A 16,141-nucleotide genomic window follows, 5' to 3' on the forward strand; every position below is an offset into this window, starting at 1 on the left:
TAACGTTGGACTCCCCTGGAGTAAAACAACGAAACCTCAGCTCAACCCTGGACACTCAGTTTAATTGCATTTGTAATAGCAGCCACGGCAGGGCATTCCCGCAGAGTGATAAGGATATGCCGCATCTTTTATTCATGTCTGAGCATGCAAACAGAGCCATCTCCCCATGCTGCTTCCGATCTTCCTATCTCCAATAAAAACATCCACCTTTTTTAACCTCCCAGCTGAATTCTGGGTTTTATTCTCAAACTGAGCTGCGTTTATTTGAAAATCAGGTAAAAAGAGGTCACAGTCAAGCATTACTGAGGCCCAGCAGGGTATATCTTAATATTAGAATTGCTACTTGACCAACCAAGTTATTATGGCAAAGAAAACAGAACATGTCAAAAGTTTTCTTCATCTTAAGGCAATCTTCGGCACTCCGGACGTTTTAGACTACATCTCCCATGATGCTTTGCCAGTATCATGGTTGTAAGAGCATTATGAGAGATTTAGTTCACAACATCTAGAGTGCAGAAGGTTGTCTAACCCTGCACTAGGCAACATGATGGTTGCCCTTATTTGACATCCAGGTTAGGATACAGCATTATCTTAATCTGACAGTCAGCTCTACTCAGCTTGAAAAATCTTTTTAATAGCATTTATATTGGTACTCGTCAAATTATAGTGTTTTATCTCTGAATCAGGGAAGCTGGGTTGATACTATTCTGGGTGCATATTGTTTCCTCACAAGACTATTCACTAACGTGTAAATTGTAAATAATTCTAAGTGAAATTTAGACTAGCTGAAAGCTAGATTATTTTCTTAACTGGTTTTATTTTAACTTAAAGTAGAGTATAGAATATTTGATAGAGTCCTAACCTCAACATCTGAGGAAAGGGATTTAGGGGTGATTATTTCTGATGACTTAAAGGTAGGCAGACAATGTAATAGCAGCTGGAAATGCTAGCAGAATGCTTGGTTGTATAGGGAGAGGTATTAGCAGTAGAAAGAGGGAAGTGCTCATGCCATTGTACAGAACACTGGTGAGACCTCACTTGGAGTATTGTACGCAGTACTGGAGACCGTATCTCCAGAAGGATATTGATACTTTAGAGAGAGTTCAGAGAAGGGCTACTAAACTGGTTCATGGATTGCAGGATAAAACTTACCAGGAAAGGTTAAAGGGACTTAACATGTATAGCTTGGAGGAAAGACGAGACAGAGGGGATATGATAGAAACATTTAAATACATAAAGGAAATCAACACAGTAAAGGAGGAGACTATATTTAAAAGAATAAAAACTACCACAATGAGAGGACATAGTATTAAATTAGAGGGGCAAAGTATAAAAATAATATCAGGAAGTATTACTTTACTGAGAGGGTAGTGGATGCATGGAATAGCCTTCCAGCTGAAGTGGTAGAGGTTAACACAGTAAAGGAGTTTAAGCATGCGTGGGATATGCATAAGGCTATCCTTGCTATAAGATAAGGGCAGGGACTAAGGAAAGTGATTAGAAAATTGAGCAGACTAGATGGGCGAATGGGTCTCATCTGCCGTCATCATCTATGTTTCTATAATCAAACCCATATGCTACTTTTTTCAATGATTAATACAGTTACTCAACGATACCAGTTTTATACATTTATAAATTGGAATCAAATACAAAATGTATATTACATTATTTGTATGCCATTTCCTTTCAGTATTTTCTAGCTTTGCATTAATCCATTATGGCTTTTTAATAATGAAAATCTGTCACTACATTCTATTTCTAAAGAGATCCATTCTCTCCACATTCACTGTGTATATAAATATGTTAAGATAAGCACTCGTTCGGCACTGGATCACAGAGCTGTCATCATTCGGCGTGTACAATTGATGACTGTATGAAGCACCCTCCATACTATTAAAATTGTTAATATTTCACATGTTTTACCGCTGACATTGATTCCTTTGGTGCACCAGCGATCCAGTCACACTCAATGTAAAATAGTCGCTTCAACAAGTGTGCGTATCACCATAGATACATTAATTATTTATTTTTGTCTTGTTTATTTACTTTTTCCAGGAGGATATGGGCTTCCATATACATCAGGGAAACCTGGGGGATATGGTGGTAAGTATGATGAATGATGCATTTATCTGCTTACAAGTCTCCGCGGAGTCTAGACACAGTGTTCAAAATATGTCAGTGTTGGAACTCAAATATCGGCCAGAACTCCATTTGGAAGAAATATTCCCACGTCATTGCATCAAGGCATTTTGCTTTTCTTTGTAGTGAGAGTAGAACAGACTGTTTTCCCTTTTTTTGTTTTTCCCACAATAACAAGAATAGATAAAATATATTTATATTTTTAAGTATAAATATCTACTTCCAAACACAATCGTGTGTGTGTGTTTGTGTATAAAACATTTTCTGTGCAGACATTTGCAGTAAATATCAAACCGTTTATAAAAAGCAGAAATATTCATACATACCACAAGTCTGGCCAATCTGAAAATAAATTATAGCACGAAATGATAGAATAAGTGTGGCTGACATTAATAGGTCTGAGTTCTGCGCCAACCATCTAACAGTGAGACAAAATGAATATTAAAAGCCAGCAAAGTCAACGTTCAGTTATTAACAACACATAGCAGTCTGTTCAATAAAGATTTTACACAGTATTATTCTTTATGGGGTTAGAGCATGACACACAAAGCCACATCTTGCTTGTGGGAGAGTGAAACCTTTGGCTGTTTGTTTGTTAGTTTGTTTGGGTTTTCTCCATGAATATATTATGAATATTCTTTTTTTAAATTTATTTATATACAGATTATATGCCTAGAGTGGGCTGTGTCTTATATAACTACATTTGTATTGCTTAGGATCAATAACTTGATATTTAGATACTGCCTGCTATCAACTAATTTCCACTAAAATCCTTAAAGACAGATATTGGATAGAATAATGTGTGTGATTTAATAATGTCTGGTCTATTAGACAGTGTGCTCTCAACACTATAACTATCTTTATATTGCAGCTTATGGACAAGGTAGTCTCGGAGCTGGTGGGAAAGCTGGATACCCAACAGGAACTGGTATGAACATACAAAATGCCCTTTAAGTAGCTTAAAACAGATTGACTTTCAGTTGATTTGCTTGGTTTGGGCCGTGGTGGATGCAGGGCAAATTTGGCCAGTAGATAGGGTAATCAGTCGCCACGTCATATATTAGGGGTAGCAACTCAAACACTACAAAGTCATTTTTTTAATATAAATTGTAATATTTTAACATTTGCAGCATGGCATTCCTTATTTAGAGGGGTGTTTTCATTAGGGTGGGAGGAGAGATACGTTTCTTTGTCAGGCCCTTTCCAGATGGTAGATTAATTGGCATAGAACTAGAGTAGATATGGGGTGGTACAAGCAACCCACCGAAAGAGGCGGTCATAACTAGCAGATTGTGTTTTTTTTCACTCTACCCACATAAAAGCCAGAGAAGGCTTGGCACCTCTATTCGAGCCAGACTCATCATGTTCATGTCATTTCATTTCCTATCTTTCATGGAAAACTATTGTCTCAAATGTACAGACTGGTATTCTAAAGGTCTGGCGTACGCCCAGAGGTTGTGTACCCACCTTTAAGGAATGCCCATATCTTCTTTTCTCAGGGGTTGGTACTCTTGGAGCAGGAGGAGCCGCAGCTGCTGCCAAAGCAGCAAAATATGGTGAGTTATATGTATTATATCCTTGTTTTCATACACTACGATATAGGCTTTCAATAACCCACATCCTTGTCATTTTTGTTAAAAGGTAGATATGTTACTTAATGAACAAATGTTAAGGAGCCTGTCTACTAAATCTAAATTTCCATCCAAGGCACATTGTCAGCTAAATCAAACCTTTCATCCAAGGCACACTGTCAGCTGGGTAAACCGAACCTGACTGTAACACGGCAATAGTTGGCATGATCCAGCAATAGTTGAAGACAATGTTTAGTCTGCACTATGCAGAGAGCTTAATGTTCTAGCTGACTTCATTTAAAACCTGCGGCTTCTATGTTTGTCTCGAAGTTCACATGGAAACCAGAGTCATTGGGGACTTTACGCTGTTTGTCAAATAGTGCGTAGGTGAAATCAACCCCATAATTTAGTGACCCAAAAAGGTATCATGAGATCTGAAACACAATACGTTGGTACATACCCCTCATTATAAGGAAAATCCAAACTGTAAAATTCAGGAACAACGTTGATTTGTTAAAGACACTGGAACACTTAATGATTCCTTGCTGTAGTGAAAGTTGACCATTTTAGGTACTATTATTAGTAACTAGTTTAGTTGCCATTATTTTACGTTTAGTACTTTGGTTAACTAGCGATCAATTCTTTCAGGGATTGGTGGTGTACCTGGGGCTGTACCCGGTACGGGCATTGGACCTGGTGGCTTAACTCCTGGAGGTGGGGCCGTTCCTGGTGTTGTCCCTGGTTTGTATCCTGGAGCTGGTGGTTACCCTGGTGGAGGATTGGTGCCAGGAGCAGGTAGACTTGTTTCCTATAAATATATTTATCTAGGTGGGATTGCACAAGATATCATTTCTAATCTATTTTTATTTTACTATTTTTCTGTCTTTTCATGGCTTCTGCAAGTTGGAGGTCAGGGAGGTGGAAAACCACCCAAATATGGTGAGTGAATTACTTTGTTAGTCTCTTCTTGTGAGAGTGCTGAGAGTATTTAATGAAGAATTTCTAGGCAGACTGATATCGCTTTTCCATGCCTATGTTAAAGTGACATCTAGTGGTTCTGTTTGCAATGACAGGTAAATGTTTAGTGCAGCTCTAAAGTTCTATTACAATGACACGACCTGTTTAAGACTAAATACTTTAATATAGACCAAGGGCATTATTTATTATTATCATTATTTATAAAGCGCCAGCAGATTCTGTAGCGCTGTACAATAGGAGGAAAAACTGACATGTATTTCTTAAAACAGGGATTGTGTAGCACTGGTAAATTGCTAATTGTTTGCAACAGCAGGCAAATTGTTTCCAAAATGGGTATTTCCCTTTTAGTGAATAAAACTGTGCCAACTTCATTCTGTGTGTCTGACGGTGTTATGGACAAACAGCTGGATTTAAAGAATCTGAAAACATGTTGTTTTATACATTATAAATATATTATTTTATTTAAATTTTTTTCTATAGAAGCCTGTTTTCATTGTGTTTTGGGATGTATCCTATGATATGTCATTGTTTTTTTACACATACAGGGTTATTTACTCAAGTAAGAATTCAAATCAAATCAAAATTAAGGCCAAAGTATTTGAACTGAAAGCATCGCTGACTTCGAGAATGTTTATGATTTGACTATTTTGACTTGCTAATTTTCAAGTCACATTTTACAAAAGCAGCACTTATGAAGCAATTTGCATTCTCTGCATATATAAGAATCAAAACCATACAAAGAAATAGACAATGATAACATAAAGCCATTTGAACTGCGATGTTGTAAATATTCTAAAAAAAAATAACATTACCCTTATGTGAGAGAACAAAGCCAGGTTAAGAAAGTAATACTGCAGCCCATTTACAAATGATCCAAAGGCCTGTTTTCTGGGGAGGATGCTGAATATCAGAAGGCCCTTGCTAACTTAATGGGAAGGATGCTAAGTAGAGCCTGCTGAATTGTCAGGGAATGCTGGTGGGATGGCAAAGTATGTGCCATTTTCTTAACTATATCTGATAAAAACAACATTGCTTCCTGTATATACACAACATCACTGTATCTTATATATCTATATGGACATGATGGCCCTTAGTCCTTTATAACAGGAAGGACAATTATTTTACTTTCTATGAACAGAACCTTCCTTGTCTTTTGTTGAAAGTATCATTCGATGCTAAATCCCCATCCAACATCTGTTAAACTCGATCTTTGTTTAGTCTTTACCCGCTTTGGATTTCCCAATATTTCTCCAGTGTACTAAGCAGCTTGTAATGAACTTGTAAGATATTTAGTAACAAGGCTTACTATTTTTAGGTGTCCCAGGAGCCGGTGGAGGGCCAGGTATTGGTGGTGTAGCAGGAGTTGGTGGTATTGGTGTGCCCGGAGCTGGTGGAGTTCCAGGTGCTGGTGGGGTTCCAGGTGCTGGTGGTGTACCTGGTGCTGGTAAGAAGCTAAAATGATTTTTTCCTATTGTATATTTCTGGAATATAATTTAGACAGCAAAAACTTTATATTTAAGGCATATTTATGTGAATTGTTTTACTTAGTTGACCTGTTTTTTATCTGATATCATCTCTTTAAAATAAGAATTAGCGACAGAAACACAGTTTATTAGCTACAGTTCCTTATGACTTATTAGGAGACCAGAATTTTGATACACATCTAGCAAGACTCTCGTATGGGTTCCTGATGCGATTGTTTCTTTTTTTTCAGGCGTTGGTGGACTGGGTGTTAAACCACCTAAAACTGGAGGTGAGCTATAGTTGTTGGAGATATTAATAAATAAAATCATGTGATTTGATCTAAGATTTTACAGTAAATACAATGACATTGTACTTCACTAATTCCAACTTACTTGTTTTTTTTTTTTGCTTAATAAATTACTGGTTTTAGTCAGTAAAGTGAACATTAGAAGTATTATAGTAGAAAGCATCGCCATATGAGAGAATGTCCCAAGACATGGCTTGCCTCAATGGCTGCTATGCCAATAACTTGAATAATATACTGATGTAGCTTATGTTGGGTATGGGCTGACAAGACTGGAAGGAATGTCTATCAGCAGTATTGAAAACACATGTATAGGGCCTTTTGGTTACTGTGATTGTTGTCCTATTTTGGTATGATTCATTTATATATTGCCAATAAATTACATGTCAAGAACACAACATTTTGAAGATTTCTTGCACCTTCTGCAACTTTAAATAAAGCAATCATGCTACAAAACCAGAGAAAGGTCTATTGTTCTATCTGTTACAATAGCTGTGTTTTCAGCATCTGATCAATGTGCAAGATGCTTTGATCCTTATATAATTATTGGGATCTTGAACTTCAATTTAATGCACTGGTCAATGCATTTTGTGGTCATCTGCCCTGTATGGTATAAGTTCTGAACCAGACACATATTCATTAGATTGACATAAAGACACAAATGCGATCTAAGCATGTAGAAAGCAATTTGTCTTTACAAATACACCCATCAACTTATTGAGTTTGTTTGACTCAATAAAGCAGACATACTATGTGGTTTAACGCATCCTCTGCCCGTGTCTCTTCACCTGGAATGTAGGCATCCTTCCAGGTGGACTTGAGTTTGTTAATAGAAAGTGGATGCAAAAATCTGATTCCCAATATAAATTATAGTAGCATTGAATGTTCTACTTATTAAGCACTGCCTGCTCTATACAATATGCATTTAAACTGTTGCATTTGAAATGTTGAACGTAGTTTGAGTGATGCCAAAATGGTTCCGTCTAGAAAAGAGGTTTTAGGCCTGTAATGGCAAACATTATAAATGGCTGTATAATGACTATACACTATATCCAAAGTTGTGCCATCACAGTGTCATTGTAATTGCAAAGGGGAATCGCTCGGTAGAACTCTGTTGTTGTTTAATGACTAGGACACATAACTTAACATTTTGTAATATCTATAAGGCCCATCTTGTTGTGAAAGCACAGGCTGCTGTTGGTCATTAGGAGTTTAAATACCCCATGAATGCAAAGCCCAGCAAAGTATGTAAATCAGTTAACTCCTTCAGCGCCATCTGCATGGTACATGACGTGCTGTGCACAGCACTGCTGGTGCAAATGCAGAGTACACAAGTGAGCTTACATTGGAAGGTCATATGTGTGTTTTCAACACTCTGCAATGAGATCAGGCCCTGTGTTTTATTCGTTGTTTATTTTTCCCAAACTGTGCCCTGTCTTAGCTGTTGTTGTGTTATATAAGAATGCTGCTTGGCTTCCTCTGCAGTGTAACTTGATTGATGGCTGAGGTCAGCCAAGATGCAAGTCATGCATACTAGTGCCATAAAATAAATGTGTCCATTCATTATCCGAGCACTAATGTTAAAATGAGAAGAAAAATTATATAGTCAGACTTTAATGATATAATAATAATAATATATTTAACATTTTATTAAAAAAAACATTGCAGGTCTGTTTAACATATTGCTATGAGAGAAACAGTGTAATTATTTTAATTGGATTAGGCAGCTCCTATAATGACATTGATAGTACGCAGTAGTCTCTGAGCTGAGTTCTTCTCTGTATTTCTCATGTTTTATTACAATCTCTTTTCTCTTAATCTAGCCGGGATTGGAGTTGGACCAGGAGGAGGTAAGTGACTCATTCTACATTAAGAACATATTTAAGAGGAGAATTGCTCAAGTCTGTGACCATACACTGACGTATCTATTTATATTTAGAATTCTACACATTATAACTGCTGCTAAATTATTCATTCAAATTATACAATTGGAAGACCCCTAAGATACATACATGTCAAATGGCAAGTGAGAATAGGAAATTGCATGTTAACAAATATCGAAAATCGACAAATTAAGGCAGAACATTGGGAAGAATGGAAACTAAACTAGACTCAATAAAGCAGACAATATCATTGCCATTGGAACCTGGTGCTTGGTTCTGGTTTAGTTAAGCACCCTGGCTCAGATTGATGGGATTGAGTGCAGTTCCTTATGTATGTTCTAACCTATTGATATTGTGAATTTTATTAGTTCAAAAACCAAAGGCTCAAAAAAGTTCAAAAACTCCCCTGCTACAAAGAAAGAAGGGGAGAGGTGAAGGGAAGGAGGGGAAGGAAGGAGGGAAGGGTAGAGGAAGGGAAAGGAAATGTAGAGAAAATGTGAAAAGGAGAAAGGAAAAAAATCCGAAATAGAAACTTCATATACCCTTTGTGCATTTTAAAGATTTGAGGTTCCAATAGCGTTATTCACATATATGAATATGATCATCTCAAATTGGCCAATGAGAAAAACACATTTTTAAATGGTAATCCCTGTTGTCCTGTTCTTTTCTTCACTATCTTTCTTTTTTTGTTTAACGTTTGCTGAAATGATCAAGAGCACACAATGCAAAGATCTATATATGATCCCAAATATCCAAGAGGTTATCTCTTAAGGCTGATGTCAAGTGAAAATGAAAAAGGGCATGCTAGTCAGCTTGGGAAAATTGGTATATTAAGTAAAGTTTTGAGATGAACAGGAAACCAAAGGGGATTTAACAAATTGGGCAACTAAACGAAAATACAAATTTGACTTTTAAGGACCAAATGGCCTCTCTCTCTCCAAAAGGAAACACAACGTGACTATTGTGATATTTGGTTAACTCTAAACGTGTTTAACTATGTGACTATTTCTAGATTTTGATATGAAATGATTTGTTTCAAATAAAGATTGAAATTAAAAAAACTAAATGTAAATTATTTGATCAAAAATCAAAACCATTGCAGGTCTGTTTAATATATTGCTTTGAGAGAAACAGTGTAATTATTTCAATTGGATTAGGCAGCTCCTATAATGATTTTGATAGTACGCAGTAGTCTCTGCTGAGATTAAATCTTCTCTGTATTTCTCATGTTTGATTACAATCTCTTTTCTCCTAATCTAGCTGGGATTGGAGTTGGACCAGGAGGAGGTAAGTGACCTATTCTACATTAAGAACATATTTATCAGGAGAACTGGTTCTTGGCACATGTACTAAAGTGCCCAAGTCTGTGACCATACACCAACATATCTATTTTTTTTTAAATATTTTTTAAACTAACTAGCTAATGACTTTAAAAATTAAGGAGAGCATAAAATCACAAAATCTGAAAATTCCAAATGATTTAATATGACCTTCATAGCTGTATGCATGGTGCAGAATAACTACTTGCTTTTATATCAACCCAAATGGTAGAAGGTCCTGGGTTAGAAGAATGCTTTACAATAATGTTTACAATAATATTGAAATAACAGTTAACTATTTTAAGCAATACACAACTAATGGAATATGTAATTTCTCTTATCACAAGATAGCTCTGTATCATTCTCACTAAATTACTAAGGGATCTACAATCCCCCATATCATTGTCCCATATTGCATTACTTATTATAGAAAATACTACTTGATGTTATGTTTTATACTTGTTACTTTTTATTGCTTAATAAAAACAAGTTGGGAATATTTCTGGACACATTTGGTCACTCTTAGCATGGCTCATCTCGAGAGTAAAAAAACAGAAATCTTTGTCATCAGCAGTATATGTTCCACTCTCACGCTAAACCTACCGGATATGCAGAAACATCAGGACATTAAAATTTGATTGCAGGTGGTGTACTCATAATCCCTGGAGTGGTGTCGTGAAACAACATCTGTGTAATCTTGAGATGATAAAACAAATTGATATATCCCATATTTACTCGACTCTAAAATAACGTTTCCAAACTTTGAATGCACATTAGATTGGATGGCACATTGCATTCGGGGGAAATACTTAAAATTTTCTGGAGAATTGTTTTTTTCTGGCAAATTCACAGAGACAAATTAAAACTAGTGAATTCAAACAGACAAATTCACACAGGTGTATTTCATTCTGGCGAATTCACACAGGCAAATTTGGTTCCTGAAAGGGGGCTTAAGAAAGAATAGACTTAACATGTAACACTAAATTTAAAATACCATTAATGCCACTATGGTATATGGCAATAAACATTTTCATTGTAGCACAATGTTGTATAATAGTATCTTCTAGTATAAATGTGCATTACATTCGTCAGCAAAAACATATTTCAGCTTCCAGGTGTGTATTAGATTTGATGGCGCATTAGATTCTAGTAAATACAGTATATTTACATGTGATATATATTCTTTTGAAATGAAGTTATTTCCCATCTGAGTAGAGATCCTAGAATTGCTCGTGAGTAACCGCTATTTCTCTTTGTATTTTTAGCCGGGGTCGGACCAGGCGGAGTACCATCAGGTGGTAAGTGGCACAGTCTTCTTCCATAAAGGGCCCTTTTTATGGTCAAAGGACAGAGCTGTTTGAGTGAGAATGAGAAAAGCTTAGTTTAATGGGATTCCACCTACTCTGAAGCATCTCACAGTGAGAATTAAAGGTGAATTCATTTTGAATTAAAAATTTAAGGGAAAAATAGCCAAACTGGAAAAATATCTTAGTCAGTTATACTTTCAGTTTAGTTACTATGAGCTTAAATTAGAAATTCACTTTAAATTCACCTTGAATACACACTTTAGTAAATATGCTTACATTGCATATTCATTTTCACTCCACATAAGGAGGCTTGATCTCACACACCAGGCACATTGACTGTCGGCAAAATCACAGTATCCCCAGACATATGTTTCAGGTTCTTATAGATGTTGGCATTCTAAATTAAACATGAGTCTCAGGCAGAATCCTGAGATTTGTCTCTACAATTAGATTTTTTTGTAAGATAGGTTAGTTGGTTAATGCACCAACTTACATAACTCACAGTGCTATAGGTTCAGTCCTCAGCATGGTCTACTCAGAGTTCTATAATTCCACATTTGATGTAATGAGCAAAGAGCTTTGCGTCACTACTGACTGAAAGTAATGCAGAAAATGCATCATTAATATTATTTTAAACAGAATACCATGAAAATCTACAAATCTATGCAATCGGACAGCCTTTTCTGAAAAATATATGAAACTTAATTCCATTTTTGAAGACATTTACGTAAATATCGATTTGCAATCAGGAATGAGAAGGAACTGTTATTTGTGAGGGTAATCCTCATTAAATGGTCCAAGAAAATGGCTGCCAAAAAACAAATTATCCCAAATAATTATACTAACTGGCCTGTCCTTTTAGCACACATCATATGGTAACATTTTCGATGATAACCAAAATGGCAGGAAGGCTCAGAAATAATCAGTCCTGATTAAAAAAATGCTTAACATAAAAACTGTTCACATACAGTTTCAAATATTTCAAAACTGTGGAAAAAAAAGTGAAAAATGTTAGGACTGGGTGTTTTTAAAGTAGCTTTCGGCAGTTCAAAACTGTATATTTTGTGTGAGTGATCATTCCCCTTTGTGTATTTTGTATGAATTTGAGATACAGTTAGCAGTACCAATATTACGTAATGCATGTTCCAGGCAGTGTTTCCCATATCTCCTTTTTTTCTGCAATGGTAAACTGAAAACGTTCTGTCCTCGATGTTTCACACAACACTCTCTTAGGACGTCACTTTTCAAGATTTGTAGCACGAACAGCTGGTGGCCTTGGCCTGGTGGGTTTTAGCCACGGTCTGTTTCCCATTCCTTCTGCTCTCGGCCAACTAATGCTGTAATGTATCAAATAATTATGTTTAATGGAATGGTAGTGTGCCTGCAGCTTTTGTCCCATGGCCATTGCGTAGACGAACAGCGTCATTGTTTTAATTGGATAATGCAGTAGGTCACATAATATATACATAGGCATTGTAGCATGACCTGTTCTGGTAGATAGATCCCTTGACACTTGCAATATTTGGTCATTGGTGTGGTTTAATATATGATTTCTTACTCTTTTTCTTATTTTAGTTGGCGTTGGACCAGGAGGTGTAGGAACTGGAGGTAATGTACACAAAATACAATAATAATAAATACGATAATAACTTGATTTACTTTATACGACATATGCCTCAAATGTTGATCTCTAAAATTATTAAGTAATTAATCCTTAAGTATATACAAAGTTGCCATTTTGTTTTATATGCACATACAGTGCAATGAAATTTTTTATCGTAAAGAAGCATGAATGAAAACCATATATTTTAGAGAGAAACTTTATTTTAATGTTCATTTTTTCTTGTTTTTTTTAAAGAGGGTAACATCATGGACATCTTTAGGACTTCATCAAAATATGATAAAGTATCATAAAGAGTAGCTCATTATAAAGCACAGATTAGATTTAATATTAGACAATACATGGGAGGAGAAAAGAATAAAATGTGGAAAAAAGGGGGAAGGAAACATAATAAAAAAAAAGAGAAAGTCATGTTGTCTGGTAGAACGATATGACTCCAGCTACGGAGTCGATATCTCAAATCTCAAGGAATTACGGATGAAGGCCATGATAAACCTGGATTTACGGTTAGTTAGCTGACAGTAAACGTCTGTAGAAGAACTTGCATATATATGTAGCAAGAATCTATATCTACATTTAGAAACCCAAGATCTAATTGTGTCTTTACAGGGGTCGGTGGCTATGTTAAGCCCCCTAAGACAGGAGCAGGTGAGTCCCGTCTGATGGAAATAAAAGTATTAATATGTATATAATACATTTTAGAGTTGGCAACTAAACCATTTCTTTCTCATGTACAATTGAAGATTATGCTAGCTTTAGTGTACTAATGATCTTAATTTTAGTAATGGCAGGAGGCAAGTATTTTGCATAATCTCTCTTCACTAGCTTCACAAGAGAGTAGGTAGGATGTACACCCAAAACTATGACACCCAAACCCAACTCATTGGGCTGGGGACATAGAGGTCAGGATGGTGGTACCAGGTCCACCAGAGGGCTTGGACCCTAAAATGGAATACGTACAAACAAAAACAAAAGGAGAGTATACCCCAAAACAAGGGGGAGAAACTCTATACTGGTATGTTCAAAAAGAAGGAAAGAAAAATTATATTGTCAGCTAAATAACTTTCTTAGAGATAAGCCTAGTGTGGAAAATAAACCTAAAACCCACAGCTAGATTGTACCAAATATATCCAATCTACAAATACTTAAATAATGAAATCAAAATAAGGACAATGTGTTAAACATTGGAGTAAAGCTGGGGAGTCAGAATAGTTGTAGAGTGTAGAGCAGCTCTAGATCCCAACCCTGTCTATTGGTCTCAGAAAACAGCTACAATGGCTGAGAAAAAACCCTTGTAATTACTACTGAGATTAAATGACAGGATAAATCAGTGGGAGAAAGTTCGCTAAACAGTGAGCTAGGCAGATATATCCTAGAACAACTATAAATACAGGGAACAAGAGGGCCAGGCAAGTATTTCCTGAATCTAGGAAAAAATAAACAAAGTTATACTGGGTATAATGAGTGCAGTAATCACCCCTACTTACTAAAAAAAAACATAGGAAACATGAGTATCTCTCCTCTACCAATAGATAATGAAAATCTCTTTGGAATGGTATGATAGGAGAAGAGGGGGGAGCAAAACCCATGCAGAGAGAATAAATCTCATAGATACTGAATGTCCTTACTTCTAGACCCTAAAGTTAAGGGACTCGTTTTAAAGTTTGGTTCTTTTTTTATGTGTTTCTTTGCTGCTGTGTGGAGCTAGTAAAGAGAGGTTATGCAAAATACGAAACCTCCTGTCATGTTGTAATAATTTAGGTGGAGCTGGAGTTTTTCCTGGAGGTAAGTGGTCTTATATACATGAAATGATGCCAGGAGATGGATACAAACTTTGATATCATATGCAGAGGAAACCATTTTGATTGATATAATAGGTTTATTTATTTTTTATTTTATTTTTTGGTATTCTCTAAATTTTCCACAATATTTAGTTCTCGGCACTGTGCCTTGTGTGCTTCTTGTCTGGTTCAGAGAAGGTTCATACTTGCTTGTATCCATAGCTCTTCATCTGGATCAGAAATGCAACGTTCCTATCCTGTTTCTATTAAAGAGACACTTTAGTCAAAATTCAGCTTAACCCCTTAAGGACCAAACTTCTGGAATAAAAGGGAATCATGACATGTCACACATGTCATGTGTCCTTTAGGGGTTAATGCAGCTGTTCTGTAGTTGTGGAGCACTGACGTTCAGCGTCTCCACGCTCTGTATTGAGATGCTGAACACTCCCCAAAGAGATGCATTGATACAATGAGGAGATGCTGATTGGCACTGTGCAGCTTTTTGCCGTGCATTCGCAATAGCCTCCCAATGTGCTGAGATTGTCAAATTTAATGATCTCAGCCAAGGAGGCGGAGTGGGACCAGACGTACGAGACCAATGCAGTGCTGGAAAAATAGGTAATTTAAATAACTTTTTAAATGGGAGGCAAGGGGGCTGGACATCTAAAATGTGTTTTTTTGCTTGCAGTGTCAAGCATACATATTTGTATTCCTGACACCATAGTGTTCCATTAAAGACAGTTTAAGAGCTGTGTATGATTGATACATAATTTAAAAGTTAACTCTTTCATGAAGAAAACCAAATGCACCTTTACTTACCTATATATGTTTGTGTGATTTGCCTATAGGTGGAGTTGGACAAGGTGGTTTAACAGGAGGACGTAAGTTATATAATACATATGAATTGTTTAATATGTAGCACTGTTGCAGATTGTCACAAAATTAGTTTTAAATTAATAAAGAGCTTAATTGGAACATTTCTGCAGCTTGATATTACTTGAGTTCCGTTTTCTGGCTTGTTTAGCGATTCACTTGTTGTTCGGGATGTACGAAAGGTCAATAAAATCTTGTTAAAATGGATTGTGTTTAAAATTAAACATACACAGTTATTCACTACAGTAGTTTATTCACTAAAAATCAGCTTGTTTTAAACTTCATTATCATATACCCACTCACATGTCTAGGAAACTCACTTCGACCACATGTTAAGTTTGCTACATACCCTAGACATGTTTCATTACCCTGTGACCTAGCTACTTAATTTAGAAAATGTGTGCAATGACCTTCAATGCCTTACACTTGTTCATGCATTTATTGTACCAAGCTTGTACCTGCTGTTGGGGCACGGCAAGAGCCCATGTTAACTGTTTGCACCACAAAAATAAAGAATTACAAAAATAGTAAGAATTAGGCCAAAATACCTGGTTCGGAAAAGTCCCCATCTCAACTGCAGTGATAGACAGAGAGACAGACAGAGAGATTGTACATTCCATTGGTTTCCCCAGAGACCATGACACTTTTAGACCGTTTCCATAAAGTTGCTCATAGAGCCCCTAAATCTGTCCTGACTATCTCTGAAACATTTTTCAATTTTGTTTTATAGCTGGTGGCTTTGGTCCAGGTGGAGGTATGTATACGCATATATGTGAGTTTATCATTACATTTATCTACCTTTTCAATTGGATGTTTTTTATTTTATTTTAGAAATGACAGTGACTATTATATAAGTAGATAGTCTGACACCTGGAGTTTATATATCACAGTCTACTACTGG

General features: G+C 36.2%; 1 protein-coding gene across 4 annotated transcripts in view; it reads left to right on the plus strand.

Moving 5' to 3' along the window:
- ELN (elastin) overlaps positions 1-16,141 on the plus strand; it is a 77,002-nt gene that overhangs the window by 46,522 nt on the left and 14,339 nt on the right. For all 4 annotated transcript variants that reach the window (XM_063449404.1, XM_063449415.1, XM_063449430.1 and 1 more), the window contains 14 exons: positions 2,056-2,103; positions 3,011-3,067; positions 3,639-3,695; positions 4,359-4,505; positions 4,614-4,649; positions 6,004-6,132; positions 6,403-6,441; positions 8,280-8,306; positions 9,600-9,626; positions 10,924-10,956; positions 12,541-12,573; positions 13,196-13,234; positions 15,216-15,248; positions 15,971-15,994. In XM_063449404.1, the coding sequence (XP_063305474.1) occupies positions 2,056-2,103; positions 3,011-3,067; positions 3,639-3,695; positions 4,359-4,505; positions 4,614-4,649; positions 6,004-6,132; positions 6,403-6,441; positions 8,280-8,306; positions 9,600-9,626; positions 10,924-10,956; positions 12,541-12,573; positions 13,196-13,234; positions 15,216-15,248; positions 15,971-15,994 (729 nt within the window). The remainder of the gene's footprint in view (positions 1-2,055; positions 2,104-3,010; positions 3,068-3,638; positions 3,696-4,358; positions 4,506-4,613; positions 4,650-6,003; positions 6,133-6,402; positions 6,442-8,279; positions 8,307-9,599; positions 9,627-10,923; positions 10,957-12,540; positions 12,574-13,195; positions 13,235-15,215; positions 15,249-15,970; positions 15,995-16,141) is intronic.

This window comes from Pelobates fuscus, chromosome 1 (genome assembly GCF_036172605.1).
Source record: "Pelobates fuscus isolate aPelFus1 chromosome 1, aPelFus1.pri, whole genome shotgun sequence".
Classification (NCBI taxonomy): domain Eukaryota; kingdom Metazoa; phylum Chordata; class Amphibia; order Anura; family Pelobatidae; genus Pelobates; species Pelobates fuscus.